The 17,304-nt window shown below is 52.0% G+C and overlaps 1 protein-coding gene across 1 annotated transcript; it reads left to right on the forward strand.

The window, feature by feature from the left end:
* Positions 1 to 5,433: 5,433 nt before the first annotated feature.
* Positions 5,434 to 15,466, forward strand: TRIB3 (tribbles pseudokinase 3). Its single transcript, XM_063296844.1, has 4 exons — positions 5,434 to 5,457; positions 9,436 to 9,723; positions 12,682 to 12,974; positions 14,212 to 15,466. Exons 2-4 carry the CDS (start codon positions 9,436 to 9,438, stop codon positions 14,696 to 14,698), a joined length of 1,068 nt encoding a protein of 355 aa, XP_063152914.1. The 5' UTR covers positions 5,434 to 5,457; the 3' UTR covers positions 14,699 to 15,466.
* Positions 15,467 to 17,304: the final 1,838 nt, after the last annotated feature.

Genomic DNA, 17,304 nt, shown 5'->3' on the forward strand with positions numbered 1-17,304 from the left:
GTTTTCCCGCAGGCCAGAGGTCAGCAATGTAGCCCCTGGCCATGGGGACGGAAACGCTTCTTGCTCCCCCAGAAGCAAGAAGGGGATCTGCTTCAACTGCATTTGTTAGTGACTGGAAACCCTCGGTGTCATTTTTTGCTGAAAATGGAAGGAAATGAAGCTGCGATTTACAGATAGAACGTCTGGGTCCTGGGAAGGCAGCGTCACCCGTGGCGAGAGATGCCGGCAAGGGCGTTTGCAGCGGAGGGCTCCAAAGGTCCAGATGATGGCTGAATCCATGTAATTGCACGCTCAATGCACGTACAAAAGGGGTGGTGTGGATTGTCCGGTTGCAACCGCCACCTTGAGTTTTTGGCATCCCTTGCGGACGCCCCAGCTGGCATTCCTCAGGGTGGTGGCTGTGACTGTGTGACAGAAGAATTGCAATCTGAGTTGGCATGGCACATTCAGTGATAAACATAGGATGGTGTTCTTTATTTATTTATAGTTAATGTGCAAATGCAACCTCTTTATTCGTTAAATAAACTGGCTAAGCATCTTGGGACTCAGCCTTTGTGCATTCGTATATGGATGGGCTGACCATATTTCCTTGAGACAAAAATGGGACACTGGGATGGCAAAACAGGGCAGGGCTGGGCAACGGGCTGGATCGGCAGGCAGGAACTCCTCTGGTTTTCTCGGGCTGGGAATCTTTGGATTCTTTCGTTTGCGAGAGGCAAGGCTGGGCTGGAGAGTCTAGTGAATGGTTGTCCCTGACAAGCCGATCCTCCTCTGGCTGTGCTTTTATTTTATTTTCTTCCTGCCTTTTCAAGGCAGGAACCAATCGGATCGCCCTTTGATCACCGCCTATCAGCTGATCTTGTTTTTCTCTTTTTAGGTTTCCCGCCAGGTTGAGCTCTGCGGCTTTTCCCCCACCATTTCTGCTGAGCTTCCCCTCCTTCCACTCAAAGTCAGATTGCCTTCTGACAGGTTTGCAGGAACTTTCAAATGTTGAAGTAAGGTTTTTAAGAAAATGGGACAAAATGGACATTTATATTAAAACGACGGGACGGTCTGGAAATGTTAAAAAAATGGGACTGTCCCATTCAAAACAGGGCGTATGGTCAGCCTATATATGGAGGAACCATAAGCACCCTTTTCCACTCTTGGGCCTTCTGTAAAACTATAAAGATTGGTCTGTTCCCCCAAACCTTGGGCCAGGATGTTCAGTGAACCTGGCTTGTATGAGGGTTTGTACGTTGCGGGGGGGGGGGGGTGTTCCAAGTCAAGCCGTGGCAGCAAGGCATAGCATCTGCTGCGGCTGTTGGGTTCTCTCTTTGCGTTCCCATTTTAAATTGTTAGCCCCCCAGAGCCACGGGTTGAGATGGGCAGACTATAAGTTTTTAAAGAAATAAAATTAAAAATATCAGCATGCAAAAGAAATGTCCGAAAGGCCAGTGTTTTAATTTTAAAAGCAGGTTTTTCAGCCAGTGGATTTGGGAATTCTAATAAAAAAAGTAAACTAGATCACAGGATCCTAAAAGGCTGCCCCACTCCAGAGCCAAACCGCTCTCCACCCACCCGAGAGCCAGCAAAAAACCAGAGTGGCGTGACATTTGCTATCCCTGTGGCCAATTCTTTTCCTGTCACCATTTTATCTGTGGCCTGTCACTGCTGGTCCCCGACTTCCTCTCCAGGAAACACCTAGAATTTTATTCACCTCGATGAGGACCACAGAAGGGGAAACGCCAGTTTAGCACCAATAAAGTTAAGAATGACTTAAGAGTGTCTCACGCCTGGATTGGGGAGGACAAATGCAACAATGTGGGGACACAGTGGAAAAAAGAGGTCAGCAGGGTACGTCTGTACCCTGGGTGGGGGCAAGCAGGGAAAGAGTCAGAAGATTATCTGTCATGTTCTGGAGAAGTTTGGACTATGAATTCTTTAAGGCAGACATGTATCTTCCCCACCACCCCCCGCCTTTCCTGCTTCCTGTTATGATGCTGTCGCTTTGTAAATTTTGCAGCGCTTGATTGATTCCGTTGGTCAAATCTTCTGAGAGGCTCTGAAGGCCCTCCTGATTACAGAAGCCCCACCAGTATTATTTTAAGAAATATCCATTCCCCAAAAATGCAGGGGGGAGACGCTTGAGGAAAACCATTCCTTTCCTAGAAAATGCCTCTTTTAGGAGATGTCTGGTTCTTGCAACCCTAAGCAGACCCATGAAGAGAAAGAATGTGTAAAGTTTTGCTTCTTGCAGATTTAACAGAGGAATTAATGACTTAAACCCAATTAAAGAGAGAGCTGGGGAGGGCAGAGTTGATTTTAACGGGGGACGCATTCAAGCGTGCTTCTTGGCTGCGGCTCTGCACTTCCAGCAGTGGCAAAGCTGCCCCAGAAGCGACATGTTTAAGCTCAGAGAAGGTTTTGCAATTTGGGGTGGGAATCTTGCAAGTGTCCTTCGCCAAGGCAAAGGCCCTGAAACCCTGAAGTCATTCCAAAAGTTTCCTGACAAGGGCAAAAATACCTTTGCCGACTCAGCCCCAGAAAGTCGATTTGTCCGCTGGGCATTTTCTGACTGTCTGGGGAAGCAAGCGGTGCCAATGGGCTAAGAGAGCCAGGCAGCTGACCTCCATGGGTTGGATTAGGACTCCCATCATCCCCAGCCAGGTTCTGGGCACCTTGGCTGAAAAGGGGGTGGGAGAAAGGGCCTGAAGAAGTGAGGAATCTACACGTGTGTGCGTGTGTGGCACAAGCAGAAGATGAGACAAAATCTTAAAGAGTGTTTCTCAACCTTGGCAGTCCTCACAACTTAAAGCTGCCCAGGTTGAGAAACACTGGATTAGACAAAAATTAGAGGTTAGTTGCCAGGCACACCTTGCCTTGGTTCACAGAATACATTTCATCGAGGGCACCAGAGCAAAGGGCTGCGTTCACACCACATCCTAAATGTGGCTGCTTGTAACTGGGTGGCTTAGCTTCATAGGGACCAGCCAGTTTGGTTGTGCAAAGATATTGTGCAAAATGAGAGAATGGTAAGTGTGCCAGAGGAAGGCAGATTGATCTTGGGCTGCTGTGGTAGATGTTCAGAGCTGCTCCAGAAGATAAAACCAGATGTTTGTGTTGCAAGGAAGTGGGGTTTTGGTTCAGCAGGAAGGATAATTTCCTAATGGTCAGCATCGGGAGATGGGGGACTGCCGGAGGCTGGATATTGCAGCCGTGGATTTCTGCCTTGGGTAGGGGGCTGGCCTCCATGATCTCCAGTCCCTACTAATGCTTCTATTTTAGGAGTTTATGATCTTTCCCTCTTTGGTTTTCCAACCTCAGTCCTAACTAAGAATCAGTCTGCATTTGGTGCCCCCCAGCACAGAATTTCCTGCAAAGATTCTTTGAGGCTCTCTTTACATTTGAGGCTGGGGGTGTGGATACCTGCCAATAAAATCTCCTGTGTTAAGACAGAGTAGAGGTCTCAGTGTTTCCCAACCTGGCCACTTTAAGAAGTGTGGACTTCAACTCCCAGAGTTCCCCAGCCAGCATTTGTGGACTTCAACTCCCAGAATTCCCCAGCCAGCCACACAACTTAAAGTGGCCGAGGTTGAGAAACACTGTCTTACTCTGGCTGGCAGTAAGTGGACAGTCAGAACAGGGATGACCCAGCACCCAGAGGGGCATAAAAGATGAAATGGGCATGGCAACATCATTGAAAGAAGGCCACAGCTTCCATACTTGCACCCGATGCCAGGAAAACACAGTGGCATTGCAGGATGATGCCACTGGGCACTTTACCATTTTTGTGGTTTGCTGTGGGCAGTACTGGAAGAACATCTGAAGGAGGACAGAGTGACCTTTCACGGGGCAAAAAATGTGCTTGGTCCCCTCTTGGGCTTTGGTAGAAAACATGAATATAAATACTGGCAAAATGACTTCTGGGTAAGACGGGTTATTGGTGAAATGATTTTTGGGTAATAATGGTGAAATGATATTTATTTTATTTATTTTCTATCCCTTTATTTTTTTTATAAATAACTTGAGGCGGGGAACATACCTAATACTCCTTCCTGCTCTTATTTTCCCCACAACAACAACCCTGTGAGGTGGGTTGGGCTGAGAGAGAGGGGCTGGCCCAAGGTTACCCAGCCGGCTTTCATTATGGGATGTTGGTGAAATGATTTATGGGTAATATTGGTGAAATGGGTTCTGGGCAATGCCGTGTTCCCATAATGAGCCTGTGCTGATGTTTCAGCATTACCGCAAATAGTCCTTCTTTCTCAGCCCAGCCCACCTCACAGGGTTGTTGTTGTGGGGAAAATAGGAGGAGGAAGGAGTCTTAGCTATGTTCGCGGCCTTGAATGATTTATAAAAATAATACAGGCGGGATAGAAAGAAAATAAACAAATAAACAAACAAACAAATAGCCATGAAAACTGATGTTCTGAAATGTATACAAATCTTTTAACCTTCTCTTTCTCTCTCTCCGAGACCTTAAATGGCAGTTTCTCAATTTCAGAAAAAATTCCTTAGGCAGCAGATGAAAGCTTCGGGAGCGGCACGTGGTCCTTGGGTTGGAAACTGCTGGCTCTTCGGACCTGCCGCACGTCCACCCCGAAAGCAATCAGCTGCCCCCAGCCGGGATCGCGGGGAGAAAGCGCTTCTCGGCCGCGGCGCCCTCCAGGGCTTTCGCTTTCGCTTGCCATCCTCGCCGGCCGATGCTTCCCGCCCCTCCCGCAGCCAAGCTTCATCCGATCCCTAAGACAATTCCCGGGTTTGGCTCCCGGGTCGCTCCCTTACAAGCCTCGGGCTTTCCCTGGGAAGGCTCAGGAACTTCCACCTCCGGGAGCCTCTGAGCATGGGCAGAGGGCTTTTCCTCCGCCCGCCCGCCCGCCTTCCCAAGCCCAGCCGGCCATCTCCCCCACCTCTGGGTTTAACGGAGCCGGCCTCCCCCGGCCCGGCGCTCGCCAGATGCGGGACCCTGCCTCCCCCGGCGTGCGAGGGGCGTCGGGTCAGCCCGGGCCGGGATTCGGGGGCCGCGCGAAGCCCCCTCCGCCCACGCCTCCCGCCCTCCTGCAGGGCGGGGGGGCCGCCCCGGCGCCCCGCCCCCGCCCCGAGAGCCGCGCCGGCGGAGCCCCTGGCGCAACCGGGCTGCAATCCGCCGGGCGGGCGGGGCCGGGCGGCCCTGCTGCTGCAATCCGCGCCGCCGACCGCATCAGCCGGCCGGGGCCGCGGGGCGGAGCCGGGGGCGGCGCGGGGAGGAGGCGGCGCTGCGGCCGCGGCCGGGGTTACATCATCCGCGGCGGCTCGGGCAGGGGCCGCGGGGCGCAGACAAAGCCGCTCGCCGCCGCCGCGATCGGAGCCGGGACCTTCCGCGGCGCCGCCCGGGATCGCTCCTCCGCGCGGGGGGGAAAGGCGGCGGGGGACAGCGGAGAAGCTCCGGCCCCGCACGGGCCCCGGGACCGGCGGCGGGCTGCCTCCGGCGCAAAGGTACGGGGAGCCGAGCCGGGCCGGGCGGGAGCGGGCTGGACCCACTGGGCGCCGCCTCGGGGAGGCTGGCGGGGCGGCGCGGGCGCGTGGCGGCCGTGGGAGCCCCCCGGGGCGGGTGGTGGTTTCTCCCGGTCCTTCCTCTGCCCCCTCCGCCCCCGGTGCCCCGCTCCGGCCGCTTCGCCCCTCCCTGTGGGCTCCGGAGCCCCGGGCTTGTTAGCGCCCGGCACGGAGATTCCCCCCTCCCTGCCTCTTTCGCGACGCGGAGCCAAAGCGACTCCCCTCTGTCTATGCTCAGAGGCACCCTCTTCATCCAGCCGCCTCTTCCCTCCCATGGAAGCACTGTAATGCTGTAGGAGCCTTTGCAAGAGCAGGAAACGTGAGCTTTACAGGTTGAGCACGGGAGGACTAGAAATTGGAGGGGGGGGGCGTGTTGAGAGGGGAGGAGAGGGCTGATCCCAGGAGGGGACTTGGTTTCCGAGAGATGCAAAAATCCATCCTCACCTTGTGTTCTCCCTGCACTTGGAGTGTTTCCTCTGAGATGGAAATGTATAGGTGCCACAGGTGTGTGTATTATCAATAAAGATGGGTTGAACCGCAGACCCCATAACTCCCAGCCAGCCTGGCTTTGGGGTCCAGGAGGTGGTCTGAGTAGGGAAAATGGGGCTAAGCCATCTCCTGGGACAGATGGACCTGCTGATTCAGCCCAGGCGGATTGCTCAGTACCGCATCACCAATGACTTGCTGATGAATGTGCGGACTTCCTTCACCGAGCGCAATCTTGCCTGCGCATGAGCTGATATAGAAGCCTAGCCTGGCCTGGCGAGGCTGACTCGGAGGCTTGCTTCACATGGGGCTAGTCATCCTGGACTAGTGCACTTGACAAGTGGGAAGGGGCAAAGGGCAGACCAAGCTGGGTCTTGCGTTTTCAGAGCACAGTGGAGAGGGATTAAAACTGTTTTGCAAATTGAGCCCAATAAAACGATTAGCTGATAAAACTGTTGGCTAGCATATCTGTGTTAGTCACTGACTTTGTAAAGAAAAAAAAGGCAGGGGGGAATCCTTGCACATGCCACTGGTGACTGCTTTTTGACTTTCTGATCACCTAGGGGTAATAATGAACTTGCCCCAGGTGACGAATGCATGGTGCTTTGCCAGCCTCTTGCAACATTGCCGGGATGACTCATCCCACTTCCATGCGAGGAGGCCGTCACCTAAATTGGCCTCAACCAACCATCTTGGCAGAGTTTTGGCTCTTCATGTGAAACCTGGAAGGAGCGATTTAAGAAATCCGGAAAAGCTGTGAGGTTCCCCCTTCGCCAAGGCTCTTATTTTGAGAGCTACCTGCTGATCCTTGTTAGGAGCCTGTGATGCAGCTGCCTACAGCACAATTCACACGTGCAATTCAGGCCCCACCAATGAGGGGCAGAAGGTGCTGTAGCCAAATGGGGAAGGCAGCATCTCTCAGGGTCAAAACACCTGCCTGCAAACAGATTCTTCTTCTCCACTAGGCAGGTAAAAGGGAGGGGCATCCCTTAGCCAAAAACCCACAGTGGACAGGGAAGTCAAAAAGCCATCTCAGAAAAATGGTGACCGTCTTTGTATTACTGTCAAGAAAAATCCACGGACGTGGCCATGGAAGTCACCAGGAATTAAACTGGATACAGGGGTGCCTTTCTCTTTTTATCTCTATTTGGTACTTGGTTGGGAGGCCACCAGGTAACCCCAGGGCTGTAGGGTCAACTGGGAAGTCCAAAAACTGAACTGGAAGAAGGCCAGAGGAAACCGCTTCTGTATTGTTGCTAAGAATATTACAGGACTGTCTCTGTGAAGTCACCAGCATCCAGCTCGACTTGAAGGACTTTTACTGGGGGGGAGGGGAGCAGGATGGGCAAGGATGTGAAGAGTGAGCTTGGCCCCAGGAGGTGGCTTTCAACCAGGAAGACCCTAAGTGAAATTGGACGGAAGCAGTGTTTTAGTCATGGTCTCTCAGCTCCCAGTCCAGGGCCTTTAACCACTATGCCTGACTGCCTCTCCACGAGGCCTCCTGCATGTTATTTTGCAAACGAAACCCTACCTTACGAGATCATTGTAAGAATGAGCAGGACTGAGGAGAAGGGGTTAGACAGATTCCAGATGTTCAGTGTGGATTTTGGCCCAGGGAAGAGGTCTGAATGGTGTGCCCTGGAGAAAATCCAGGATCGCATTTTGCTGTTATAGCAGAACATACAGCAGAAGCTTGCAATTGAGTGCCAGGGAGGGCAGGGAGATAAAAGCCTTAACATTGCTGAATTAATAAGAAAAAGGGGGATTCTGAGCACAGGCAGAGCGTTTTCCCTTGTAACTTTGAAAGCGTGCAACTATTTCTCAGGAAACCAGGCTCCGGAAATGAGGCGAGAGATCTCCCTCTCTCCCAGTCTCCAGAGTCCAACAATGGAGGAACATGTTGTGTCTTTGCATCAGCCGTTGCTGCGATGCTAACAGCCCCCGTTGCGGAACCCTCCCGTGTATTTTAACATGCGTTGCACATCTTCGGGCATCATCCGAGGCCTGGAGCTTATTGGAAGCAGGTGGACTCCTGCGCTTGGGATGAGCTGGTTTCTGACTGCTGAGAACTGGCCGGCCCCCAATTTGCTCAGGAATACAAAGCAAAGCTTGTTACCCCTTGGCTTGCGTAGATCAAAGCGGTTGATGTGGCTCTTGGTCCCTGCTTGAAGGATAATGGGAAAAACAACTTCTGCTTGGGGTCCGCTGTTCCAAATACAGGTAGTCCTCACTTAATGACCAGTCCACACATCTTAAAGCATGCTGGCTAGGGAATTTGTCCACACATCTTAAAGTGTGCTGGCTAGGGAATTCTGGGAATTGAAGTTGCTGAGGTTGGGAAACACTGCTGTAGAATAAAAGGGCCTCTGCCAGCCGTGCCCAGCCTCCATGTGGACACCAGCCGTGCCAACGGGGCCGCAAGAGAAGGAGCAATGCGGAGCTTGGAGCCACGAGGCGCCCCTACAGGAGAAATCTCCTGTAACCACTCCCATCCCCGACTTCAGACGTTTTTGCTAGACATGGCCGCCACGCTTCAAGGCTCTTCTTCTTAAGGCCAGTTCGTTTTGCAACCCAAAGATCCACTTTTTTTCTGCTCTAGTTCCCCTTTTTAGGATGAGCACTGTTCTGTCTGGTACTACAGGTAGTCCTTGTTTAGCGACTGCGATCGAGACCAGCAACTCGGTGATTAAGTGAAAATCACGTGACCGCAACTATGCTTACGATTTTATTTCAGTTTTCCTTTGCTTTTCCTTTGTTGTCCCTTCCTTTGCAAACTGGCAGGGGAATTCTGGGAGTTGAAGTCCACATGTTGTAATGTTACTGAGCTTTGGAAAGGCGGTTCTAGAGCGACTGGCGCCAGGTCCTTTCCTTGGCAGAGCCGCAGCAGCGGAACCCGCTTCCAGTCCCATTTGAGGAAGCTGGAATGGGAGAGGCGAATATCCCATTTCCGCCCTTTCCATGGGTTGGTCGCTGCTGTCGTTTTGCATCGCCCTTGTGTTTTTTTTCTCACTGTGTTTTCTGGGTGAGCTTTTGGGGCATCGTAATCGTTTGGTCCTCTCTGCTGTGAGCATCTTTGGTTTAGCATGTTAATATTCGAATGACTGGCTGGAAGGAGGAAGGGTTCAGGCGAGGGGCTTTTAAGCAACGGCTACATCACACCTACCAGGCTGCCCTAGCAGCACTGGCTGGGAAGGGGTGGACTAGATGGTCTCTGAGGTGCCTTCCAGCCGTTTGATTCTGGGCATGATTCTTGGAGAAAGGAGGAGACGGAGGTGCCCCAGTTTCACGGTCTCCATGTCTCGGGAAGGATGCGTTATCCCAAGGACCAGGCGCAGAGCTATGAACGGGTTAGGAACCCTTGCCAGCCGTGACTTCCTTTGCCTTGAAACGCCTTGAACCGAACTCAGTTCCTTCCTCTCCCTGCGCTCTTTCCAGATGAGCCTGCTGGTGCAAAAGCCCCTCGCAGAGGCCCACGTGCCCAAAAGGCATCTGCACTCCGACAAAGCCTCCAAAGTGGGCCGCCCAGCGCCCAAGCGCCCGCGTCTGGACAGGCTGCCGGGGCCAACGCCCAGCCTCCGCCCACTGCCACCTCGCTGCCCGCCTGCCGCGGACCAGGGCTTGACCGCTGCTCAGATTGGCCCCTACATCCTCCTGGAGCCCACCGAAGGCGGGCGCTGCTACAGGGCTGTAAACAGACACACCGAGGAAGAGCTCACCTGTAAGGTAGGGGACGGTTGGGAATGCCTGTGCACGTGGTGGGGACTGCCTTTTCGGAGTTGGCTTCTGGCTTGGTTTATGCCACATGCTTGAGGACATTAATTTGAATTTTACCCTGGATTATTCCTTTGCGTACTGTATTGTGGAAACCCAGCCTGTGCGGCTCACTTATGCTTGAGCAAACACCCAAATTGGGCTATTTCAGAAACCAGGTTAAGCAGGTTCTAGATGGGCCTAAGGAGGTCAGCGTGTTGGAATTCACTTCTGCTCCCCGATTCCCCAAAGTGAATTTGACAAAGCCTGTAGCCAAGGGGTTTGCTGTGGCCTCAGCATTTTTTTTTTAGTTTTTTTTTATTTATTTTTTATTTTTTATCCCAAATAGGAGGAGGAGGGAGTATTAGCATACCTAATACTCCCTCCTCCTCCTATTTTCCCCACCACAACAACCCTGTGAGGTGGGTTGGGCTGAGAGAGAGGGACTGGCCCACGGTCACCCAGCCGGCTTTCGTGCCTAAGGCGGGACTAGAACTCGCAGCCTCCTGGTTTCTAGCCTGTTCCTTAACCACTAGACTTCTGGTTCACATCATTAATTGACAGGGAGCTCCAGAGAGGGCAGTTTATTCAAGTAGTCCTTGACTTAGGACCATTTGTTTAGCGACTGTTCAAAGTTATGAGGGCGCTGAAAAAAAGTGACTTGTGACTGGTCCTTGCACTTATGACCATTGCAGTGGCCCCACGGTCACATGATCAAAATCCAGGCGCTTCGCAACCAGCATGTATTTACAACAGTTGCAGCATCCCGGGGTCATGTGATCACTATTTGTGACCATCCCAGCCACCTTCCAACAAGCAAAGTCAATGGGGAAGCCAGATTTACTTAACAACCACATGTTTCACTTAACAACATGGTGATTTGCTTAATGACTGTGGCAAAAAGGTCATAAAATTGGGTGTGACTCACTTAACGACCACCTCGTTTAGCGGTCCTGTTATGGTCATAAGTCGAGGACTACCCGTATGCACTTCTGATTGCACAGACAGGGAATAATGACAGGTGAGGTGGACAGGAGTTGCAGCCAGATATAATTACCTATTGATAATTCACAAGACAGCTGTGGAATGTCACTGTTCTGGAGCAACGTTCTTGTGCTGATGAGCTGATGATCACATCTGGAAACTAGGTCAGCTATTCAGTGTTGAAATTAGTCTCCCTTTGTTCTGGGGTGGCCACCGTGAAGAGTGTGTTCTGGCACCAACCAGGGTGTTTTGCAAACTGTTGAGGGTCTAAATCTACCCATCCAAGCATTAGCTTCATCCCTGTCCCCAAACTGATGCCATAATCCGGTGGATGTGGGTCTGTGTGGCAGCTGAGGGCTGCAGTTCACCACCCAACCTTTCCTTCTGAGATGGGATGTCAGTGGAAGTGGGTGAGGCATTGTGACACGGCAACGCAACCTCTGGTACGTACAGATGTGCGTTCAACAATGGGACGCAAGCACGAAAGACTGGCTTTTGCATGGTGGTGTCATGATGCATACATTGTCCCTTTTGTGTGATTGTGGTTCGTACAGGAAGTGTGTGAGGCAGGGCTAAAAGTATCTGGCCCATTTTGGTTTGGGGGGAGGTAAGGGGGGAGCACAAGACCAGGAGATGAGCTGTTCTCATCCTTGTTAGTAACTCCCCCCCACCCCCAAAACTGAGTTAAAATGGTAATTTTGAGAGGATCAATTTGGGGCTGGTGTGTGCAGGTGTTTATATGCTTTCAGCTTTTACACTGGAGGATAAGAACTGTGCTAGTCTTTGTTGGCAAAAAAAAAACCTTTGGGGGAAAAAGTGTTAGTTGGAAAAGGGGCTAGCAGACTCCCCCTGGTGTTTTGCCTTCAGCTCTTACAGTTTCTCAGAGAGGTTCCCAGCACATGTACCACTCTTATCTCCAGCAGCTTGGCCTGACCTAAGATATTTTGCCCATGCTGCTAAGCCATGGCTTGTTTTAACCCATGGATACAGAAAGTACAGCTCATGGGCTCTTTGCTATCTGCACAGATACCTTCCGTTTGAAAACTCTGGAGACCAGAATAGGTAGAATCAACATTTTTGCCCTTCTATGCAGTTTTTGAAGGTGATCGGGGCAAACCAAGCCTTGGCAGAGGCTTCAAACACTCATTAATTCTTGAAAGAATCCAGTGAACAAGTCCTTCCCCTCCCCATTTGAAAGTGTGGCCCTTGTCAGGCGGTGTGAAATTGTCTCTAGCTCGTAAACTGATTGAACTCTGGTCTTAAACCATGATCTGTTGAATTAGCCACAGTGGGCTGGGTTCACCTATTGCATTTAGCCGTAAACAGGAGTTTGCCAGCCACAGCAGCTGGATTCACACAACACATTGAGGTCCAAACCAAATGATCCACAGGGTAGCTTAGCATGAAATGGGGCCCTCAGCCCTCACTCTGGTTTGAGCTGTTCCACAAGTGGGAACCTGGTCAGTCCCTAGTTGGGCCGCATGAAAATTCTCCTGGGGTAAGTCCTAGAAAAGAGCATGGAGGACAGGCACATCAAACACTCTTTGAAGACTCAATGAGACCTTCGGGTTGGCGATGACGTGCCTCCTAATACCAGGTGAAACGGGCAGCTGGCAGTCCTCGAGAGGATTGGTGGGCCATGACTTCCTTCCTTGCTGATCCATGGCCACAGCATACGGGGCTGATGGGAATCGGAGCCCAAGAACATCTAGAGGACCACAAGTTGCCCATTCTGGATACAATTCATGCACGTGGAGGAGATCATGGTCTGGGGCGGACCTTTTATCCTGCCCATGTAGTCATTCACGCAGAGTTTGAGCTGACGTCGTGTATCCCAGACCCTGGTTGAGTTGTCTTCTTCATGCCCTGGGTCCTACAGACCTCCAGGGACTGAACTAACTTACAGTTTGATCTTTTTTTTTCTCACGTCTTTCTTTTCCCTTTTAGGTTTATCCAGCTAAGAGCTACCCAGAGGTGGTGGCTCCATACGCTGCTCTCCCCGTGCACCCCAACATCGCCCGTGTGGCGGAGGTCATCGTTGGAGACCAGAACGTTTACCTCTTTTTTGAGCTGGGGAGGGACAACATGCATGACCTGGTGAGACGGCGCAAGCGGGTGCCGGAGCCAGAGGCTGTTGCCCTCTTCCGACAGATGGCCGAAGCAGTCGCCCACTGCCACCAGCACGGCATCGTCCTCCGGGACATCAAGCTGAGGAAGTTTGTCTTTGCTGACAGAGAATGGTGAGTCGGAGAAAAACGGTTTCAGTTTCCCTGCCTGCCTGCCTGCCTGCCTGCCTGCCTGCCTGCCTGCCTGCCTGCCTGCCTGCCCGCCCGCCCGCCCTCCTTCCTTCCTTCCTTCCTTCCTTCCTTCCTTCCTTCCTTCCTTCCTTCCTTCCTTCCTTCCTTCCTTCCTTCCTTCCTTCCTTCCTTTATCTGTTCAATCGTGTTTGCTTCTTGGAGACTGCCTGGGTGAGTCCCTGCAGTTTCCTTGCCACGGTTTTTCAGAAGTGGTTTGCCATTGCCTTCTTCCTGGGGCTGAGAGGAAGTGACTGGCCTAAGGTCACCCAGCTGGCTTTGTGCCCAAGGCGGGACTAGAACTCATGGCCTCCCGGTTTCTAGCCTGGTGCCTTAACCCAGTGTTTCCCAACCTCGGCAACTTGAAGATGTGTGGACTTCAACTCCCATAATTCCCCAGCCAGCCATGCTGGCTGGGGAATTATGGGAGTTGAAGTCCACACATCTTCAAGTTGTCAAGGGTGAGAAACATTGCCTTAACCACAACACCAAACTGGCTTTTGCTTATAGGTAGTCCTCACTTAACAACCATTTATTTAGTGATGGTTCAGCTTACGACAGTGCTGAAAAAACAACTTATGACCGGTCCTCCCACTTATGACTGTTGCAGCGTCCCCACGGTCATGTGATCATGGTTTGGACACTTGGCAACTGGTTTGCATTTATGACCATCGCAGCGTACCATGGTCTTGTGATTGCCATTTTCGACCTTCCCACCTGGCTTCTGGCAAGCAAAATCAATGGGGGACCATGTGATTCACTTAACAACCACCGCAAAAAGGGCATAAAAGTGTGTCAGATTTGCTTAATGACTGCTTCACTTAGCAACCAAAATTCTGGTCCCAATTGTGGCTGTTACGTGAGGACTACAAAGCTGGCTGGGGAATTCTGGGCGTTACCCATATGAAAGTGGCCAAGGTTGAGAAACACTGCGCTAGGGGCTGTACGAAATCGAAACTCAATAGAAAAAGCGCTATAAAAAATAACAATAAGCAATAAAAAAACCCACAAGGGCATGGATTTTCCTCCCACTGTATAAAATGATTCAAAAGACGTAATGCATTTTGCTGCAGAGTTCAGATTTTTTGGGCTGCAGAATTAGGGGCAGGGATTCCCATCAGTTACTGCTTGGCCTTTCAGGATCTGATCTTTGACTCTGCACTCTTCCCTCCCTTTTGCCCAGGTCCAGGTTGCTGCTGGAAAATCTGGAAGATGCACAGGTGATGCTCGGCCCCGACGACTCTTTGGTGGACAAGCACGGCTGCCCGGCATACGTGGGCCCCGAGATCCTAAGCTTCAAGGGTTCCTATTCAGGAAAGGCAGCTGATATCTGGAGCCTGGGCGTGGCGCTCTACACCCTCCTGGTGGGCTGTTACCCATTCCAGGACACCAAGCCAGCCTCCCTCTTCAGCAAGATCTATCGTGGGCGCTTTACTGTTCCAGACGACCTCTCGCCCAAGGCCCGGTGCCTTATCCGGTGTCTCTTGCGAAGGGATCCGGCCGAAAGGCTGACCGCCAGTGGGATCCTCCTCCACCCTTGGCTGGCTTCTAGCCCAATCCCCAGGGCTTGGTGGGTCAGCCCCCCAGGTGTGCAGGGACTGGAGCAAGTGGTTCCTGAAGCGGGGAGCTGGAGAAATAGTTCGGACACCCCACGAGAAGAGGCCAGCTGAGGGGCCTTGGGGGCGGAAAGTGCAGAAGAAGGCACGCATCTGGCGTGGCAGGCAGACGGACAGTTCCCTTGCCTCCTTGATTCCGTATCTCAGCAGCCTCGGAAGTGCCTTTTGGTGGAGAAGCACCCTTCACCTTTGCCCTCCCGTGGGGCAGATGTCACTGGGCCCCCAAACGTGGGGAGAGGAGGGTCCCTTGCCCCTTTCCCCTTTGCGTTGCATCCTGTGCCAAAGAGCTTTCCCGTCACCAGCAAACTCTCTTGTTCTCAAGGAGGGCTGTTTTGCACCTTTAATTTGGGATCTGCATTGCTGATCTGGGGAAAGACTCTGGAGAGACCCCTGGAATGATTGGAGAAAGAGATCTGGGGTGAGGGCCTGATGGCAGATCCACCCTTTTCAGCATCCGAGGGCCGGATTTCACGATCCACAATTTCAGCGGAAGGGCGGGATTGAAAGAAACTGCTCCCCTTCCCCTGGAGCCCAGTTTCGAGTGACCCACACTTTGCAAAGCTGAAGATCACTTTCCCTGGTGCCAAAGAAAAGGCTGATTTGCAAGATGGGACTGATGCTTTCTGGTGGGGAGGAGGGGGTAGCCTCAGAGGGAAGAGTCCAGGGTGGGCACCTTGGATTGGCTTTTCCTGTCTTTTCTGACACCTCCTAGAAAATGGGGTAGCCCTAAACTGCCTGCATCCCGCTATGCTTAGGACAGATACCTGCACTAGGAGAGGGTTGAATTAATCAGTGTTTTTCAACCTTGGCCAGTTTAAGATGGGTGGACTTCAACTCCCAGAATTCCCCAGGCTGGCTGGGGAATTCTGGGAGTTGAAGTCCACCCATCTTAAAGTGGCCAAGGTTGAAAAACACTGGCTTAGGTGACCACCAAGATTCCTTCCACCCTTCCTTTCCTTTCTTTTTGCCACGATCCTTTTAATTCCAACCCTGCCTTAAAAGAACGCTGTTGATGGTCCGTGAGTTCTGCCCAATTTCTACCCGAATCTACTTCATCACTGTGCTTGACAGATTTGGGACCCCAGGATTGCATTATCTTGGTTTGTGCGTGTGTGTGCTGATTTTAACCACAGGCCTGCGAAGATGGGACAGTGATTTTGAGGGTGGCAAAACAAGGTCCTGTCATGTGACCCCGTGGTTCTTGGTTGGGTTTGAAGACCAAGCCAAGATCCGGGGTCGCCAAGACCTGGTCCTTCCTCCTGACCTCAGGACCCTCCCCATAACAGCTCTGGACACCCCCCTCCCTCAAGTTTCTTTCTCCAACTCCTGAAATGGAAGTTCCTTGTAGGAAGAGAACCTTCGTAGGTCTCGGTTAGGCTGAAGAGCAGCCATCAAGGAAGGCATTGATGACGTTGCTGAGCAAGGTATGGTTGCATCTGAGCTCTTCCTCCCTCTCCCCCATTTTGCAGGGCTGATTCTTGGTTCGTCCATGAGTTCCAAGAATGGGGCTGGAATGGTATTGGGTGCCCGAAGGTCACCTTTCTAGGCAAGCTAAACCATGGCATGCCAGCTCTGCCCGCAAGATCTGCCGCCTCTTCCGCTCCATGGTGGAACGTCTTCCCCAAGGGAAGAACTCTGATTTATGGGGAGCCCCAAGGCCAGTTAACGTCATCTAGAGGGGAGGCCTCAAGCAGCCCTGTGCTAGAGTGGCTGGAGGAGAAAGCGCCGTGCCCTCTCCTCCCAAGAACCATTGTGGGTTCTGGCCAGCAGAATTTCCAGCATGCTTCCCAAACTACCTCTCCCAGAATTCTTTGGGAACAAATGTCACACTCTACCTTCCAAGCTGCTTTATGCTTCCTGCGTGTGCACGTGTGACCGACCTGTTGGACCTTGGACTCACTTGGCTTTTGGGATGATTGGTTGGGCCAAAACCGAAATGCTGTGCTCTCCAGCCTTTAAAGTGTGGATTGCAGATAGCCTGTGGGTTTAATGGCACATACTCACCTGCTCCTTTGAAAGGAAAAGCAAATTTGGTCCAGGGAGAATTCCCAGTGGATCCCAAGGATTCTACAATGGCTGCATCTCCAATCCTTTCGACAGATGCTGCTCCCACCACCCAGATGTTTCTGTGGGTAGCAAGCACCAGTATGCCTTTTCCTCACTGACCAAATAGGGAGACCACCATGGGAAGCCACCACACCCCCGTTGGGCCCATACCACTTGTCTGGTAGGAGCCACCATAAAGTCCCGCGCATCCCGGTGTCAGATTGCACCACTGACATCATTTGTGTGATGATGCTATGACTGCATGATGTCACTTTCCACCCCTCCCCTCTGCAGAAGCTCGTGGCACACAGGCTAAATTTGGTTAGGATTAACCTTGGTTTGGATTTTGGGTGGCTCAGTATATGTGCACGCCCATTTGGACAATTTAGAGTTCAGCAGATGTGGGAAAGCAGGAAATGGGTTAATTCCATAATCAAATTAAGCATCTGCAGCCTTCATTCAACACACACCTAGGGCTAAAATTAGGGTGGGTGGTTCATGGTGGTGCACAGCGTGAGATCCCAGCTCTTGTATGCACCCGGGGTGTGACCCCGGCTATCACCTTGTGCCAGATTATAGTTTATTTCCTTGGGCATTGTACATTGTGTGAACAC

The sequence above is a fragment of the Candoia aspera genome, chromosome 3 (assembly GCF_035149785.1).
Source record: "Candoia aspera isolate rCanAsp1 chromosome 3, rCanAsp1.hap2, whole genome shotgun sequence".
NCBI classification, from domain to species: Eukaryota; Metazoa; Chordata; class Lepidosauria; order Squamata; family Boidae; genus Candoia; species Candoia aspera.